This window comes from Lotus japonicus, chromosome 5, assembly GCF_012489685.1.
Source record: "Lotus japonicus ecotype B-129 chromosome 5, LjGifu_v1.2".
Lineage (NCBI taxonomy): Eukaryota > Viridiplantae > Streptophyta > Magnoliopsida > Fabales > Fabaceae > Lotus > Lotus japonicus.
Genome location: NC_080045.1, coordinates 33224479 through 33228876, shown reverse-complemented (window position 1 = coordinate 33228876; position 4398 = coordinate 33224479). Strand labels below are relative to the sequence as shown.

At 38.4% G+C, this 4398-nt stretch overlaps 1 protein-coding gene across 1 annotated transcript; it reads right to left on the bottom strand.

Annotated features, from left to right (window-relative positions):
* Positions 1-316: 316 nt before the first annotated feature.
* LOC130719460 (uncharacterized) lies at positions 317-1261 on the bottom strand. The gene has a single exon (XM_057570087.1). The coding sequence runs from the start codon at positions 1259-1261 to the stop codon at positions 317-319; it is 945 nt and encodes a 314-aa protein (XP_057426070.1).
* Between the last annotated feature and the right edge of the window lie 3137 nt (positions 1262-4398).

Sequence of the window (4398 nt, the reverse complement as noted above, 5' to 3'; positions counted from 1 at the left end):
CCAATTTCTCAAAAGCATCTCCATAAATCAAGTTCGCCGAGCTCCCTTGATCCAAAAGCACCCTCTCAATTTCGTAATCAGCAATTCTCAGCATTACAACAATTGGATCGTCTTCATGAGGTTGAACTCCCTCAAAATCTCGCACAGTAAAAGTTATATCGGGTTGATTGGTTGCCCAACTTCCCCAATCGTTAGAATAAACAGCATTAATGGAATGAACGTACCTCTTACGAGCTGAATTAGTAGTTCCTCCACCACGAAACCCACCAAAAATAGAATGAATCCGCCCCTTCGCTTTCCCATCTGACTGTTTATTCTATTCATCATTATCAATCTCCTTTCCCTTTTCATCACGCTTTGTTGAAGTTTCTGCCTCATATGAATTGTTTCGCCCAGCTAAGTGTTGCATGCATCCAGCCTTTATCAATTTTTCAATCTCCTTTCGCAAAGTGAAGCAATCATCAGTGTCGTATCCCGAGATTCTATGATACTCACACCACTTTCTCTTATCCACGTTGCTGCCTGTTGGTTGTTTTGGTTGCCGGGGAAAATGGATTGCATTCGCCTCCAAGCACGTGTGTAAAGCTTCGGTTAAATTAACCGCCAATGGTGTTACACGATCATTTTGATTCCGGGTCCACGTCATCGAATGTCCATACCCACGAGTCTCATACGGTTGAGCACGATGCTTAAATTGAGAACGGTTATCATAACGGTTCCTGTAATTGTATCCTTTATCCCCACGTTCGGCCGATCCTTTTGAACACTGATCGGTAACCGCTCCTTTCTTCGCCTCAAACTGCTGTTGTTGTCCAGCATACGCTGCATTCGGGCGGTTCTTCTTGACTTGATCACTTTGCTCCTCCCTTATGAATCCTTGAACTCTCACACGTAATTGTGCCATCCTCTCCACCGGCTTTCTGCTTAAATTACTGTTCAAACACCCAGGCCTTAATCCTAACTCAAACGCTGCAATGCAAATTTCTGGCATCTTATCCTCCAAATGAACAGACAATTGATTGAATCGCCCCATATATGACTGTAAAGTTTCATTTGTACCTTGAAGAACATTAAACAATGTCGCCGGAGTAACCTTCTGGGCGCGGCTGGTTGAAAATTGAGACAAAAACTTCGCCGATAACTCTGTGAAATTCACAATTGAACGTGAAGGTAAAGTGGTGAACCAAATCATTGCCGATTTCTTGAAAGTTGATGGAAGCATCTTGCATTTGAGTGCATCTGATGCTCCCACAATAACCATCTTCGTGTTGAAATACACCAAATGGTCCTTAGGATCAGTATCACCGTAATACGAATCCAAAACAAGAGTCTTCAGGTTGTCTGGAACGGTAGTGTTTGCTATTTCTTATGTGAAAGGTTGGAAATCTACTACCATTTCCGCCATCCTTCGATCGCCCTCTCTTAGCCCATGTGTCTTGTTGAGATCAGTAAGTTAATTCTGAAGTTGCTGGTTGTGTTGACGGAGATCATTGAGATCATCCATGATCCGCTGGAGAACGTCGGGAGAAACACCATCAGGAGGATTGTGGTTTCTTTCTCCGTTCGCCTCAGATCGAGTCACCATTGTTTCTGCGTATGAAGCCTAGGAAAAGTTCTTTCGGCCCCACGGTGGGCGCCAATGTTCCGGTATAGAACCTTAGACATAGGCTAATCAAACTGAGAGCAAGCGAAGTAACGAAAAACTAAGAAAATTGGTAAAATGATAGGTCCCCCAACCGCTTGGGTGGTGCCTTTTATTTATAGCTTGGGTTTTAGTCCGAATAGACCATGGGTGACCCGGCCCATTAAGTTCAGAATATTGGGTTAGCCCAATTGCGCGATAACTTGGTTCGCCCCTATCAGACCAGTTTGCAACCATTGCTATGACAAAAAAAAATGACCATTAACGGTAATTGTAATAAATGGAAAGTAACGACTAATAAATTAAAACTGCATATATATAGCATGGTTAAGTTTGTTATTTTACTCATTCTTTGATTCATAGCTTTGCGACCGAAAAAAAAAAAACTCATTCTTTGATTGATTTTCTCTAAAAAAAAAAAAATATTAACATTGTTTCTACACTAAAGTGAATTATCAAAGGAGTTATTTGATATCAAAATGTTGCAGAATCTCATTGTTCCATTTCTTGGCTTCTTGCTTTCCAGTTCTATTGTTTATCATTTTTTTATTTAGTTGTGGTATTATTTTATTTGTATTTCTTTATTTTTTTTATTAAGCTAGAAGATTGATATAAAAAGATATTTTATATAACATATTATGTCTCTTTTTTTTTTGTCAACACATCTCTTTAAATTATTGTAAAAAAAGGCCCCTTCAACGTTTTCTCCTTAGGCCTGAAAATGTCTGCATACAGCCCTATCAAAGGGAAGTCTCCTCCTTTAGTGAGGGAGAAATGGAAAGAAAAAGTGTGATGACACATACTGACCAACAACTCAAGGGATTGACTGATCAGTCAGAGAAAATGAAAATGCAGATTCTAGATTTGCAGCAAAATCTCTTAGAACTACAAGAGAAGTACAAGATTTCAGAAGAAAACTGGGATTGTGTTCAAAGAAATTTTGAAGAAAAAGAGAAAGATTGCAAAGAGTTTCACAAGTCCCTGACAAGATTATTAAGAACTTGCCGTGAACAAGAGAAGACAATTACAGGATTACGAGATGGGTTTGGTGATAAGAGCCCGTCTATGGAGAGTGTTGATAAGCACATTGTGAAAATGCAAACGTAGCAAATGAGGTTAACAAGAATAGAATTGGCCTTAAGAAAGGAGTTGGAATCTTACAGGTTGGAGGCAGATATCTAAATGTTTGCTGCCAACGTTTTTGCGAAAATATTTGTATGAAAATTTTCGCAGGTAACTTTCTGCAATTTAATAAATTCGCAGGAAGCATTATCCACGAAGGTATTAGCTGCGTATTAGGAAATCGTCATAATAAGTTTCCTGCACATTTTTACCAAATTTCGCAGGTAAATGCGCAGGAAATGAGGGAATTTCTAGTAGTGTAGTGGGGTCAACAATCCGAGCCCCAATACCAGACATGGAAATCATGGTATGAAGCTCCCTCCAAAAATTCAGCATACAGCTCCTAGTTCACCAACTAATGGAGTCAAAGACAAACCAATAACTCATTCATTTAGAGAAGCTAAGGGTATACGTAGCCGTCTCCGTTCTTCATGCCGAGACTGGACAGAAAATGGACATCAATCTCCCAGGACTCTTGCAAAGAGTGTTATTCAGAAGCTTTCTCTGTCTTGTGATCTCTCTCAAACAAGTTCAAAGAATTTTGAAGTGGATAATCCAGTCACAATTGAAGATATCTATGCTAGATCTGTAAATGGATGCCATGATTCTGATTTGGATGATGCTCTGCCAAAAAGTTCTTTATTGGATGAACCATATAGAATGACAAATGGTTTTCATGGCATGGATAGTAATGGTGATGGTTTTAGCTGTGATGAACCTGAAGAGGAGTTGTGTTGTCAGTGTTACAATATGAGCATCATAATTAATAAATTACTAGACTCAAACCCGCGCGATGCGTGTTGGAAAATGATTTCATGGTTTTTTCTATATTTAAAAGTTATATATTAACATCTAGTAATTTTAAAATAAAATAATTTAGTGAATTGGTGGTCCATTAGGTGTTAAATAATTTTGTTTCATCAACAAACTTTCTATTCTTTGGACCAAATCATGAATCTTTTCTTTATATGAATTATTTTATTGGACTGGGTGAAAACAATTTAGTTTTTTTTCCTCATTTTTCCGTAGCAAAACTGTGAATGAATAGTTAAATTTACATATTATCAATCAAATACTTTCATCCAAGTTCTTATTATCAATTTAAATAGGAGTCTGGTTATTCAAAATCAAAGGGTTATAAGCAAGACATTCCATAATAGTGGAAGGAAAATTATGAGATGAAGTCTGTGACTTAGACTATAATGGTGATAAGCAATGCATTTGAGTACATACTCCAGTTCGAGAAAGTAATATTAGAAAAAGACTATCCATACAGGGGAAGAGATCGTGGCCCTAGCAAATTTGATAACAACAAAGTTGGGTCTATTTGATGAATTTAAGTGTGGGTTCCCACCTTCCTTGCAAATAAACAATGAGAAAATGGTGGTTGCATTTACAGTGTAAACTTTTTTGGCATAAATAAGTTTTTGGTCCCTAACCTTTACCAAATGCTTGGTTTTCGTCCCTCACCGGAGCAAAGGTGGGTTTTAGTCCCTAACATTTGTCAAAAGGTTTGGTTTTAGTCCCTCCGGAGCTCTGGGTCAACGCCGGAGCTCCGATGGCCCATGTGGCATTGCCACGTGGGATTTATGAGGCCAGGTGGATTTTTTTTTCATTTTTCATATAAATTATAA

Bases quoted from the DNA above. Each gene is read 5' to 3' on its own strand.
- LOC130719460 (XM_057570087.1), bottom strand. From the start codon at position 1,261: ATGGTTATTGTGGGAGCATCAGATGCACTCAAATGCAAGATGCTTCCA.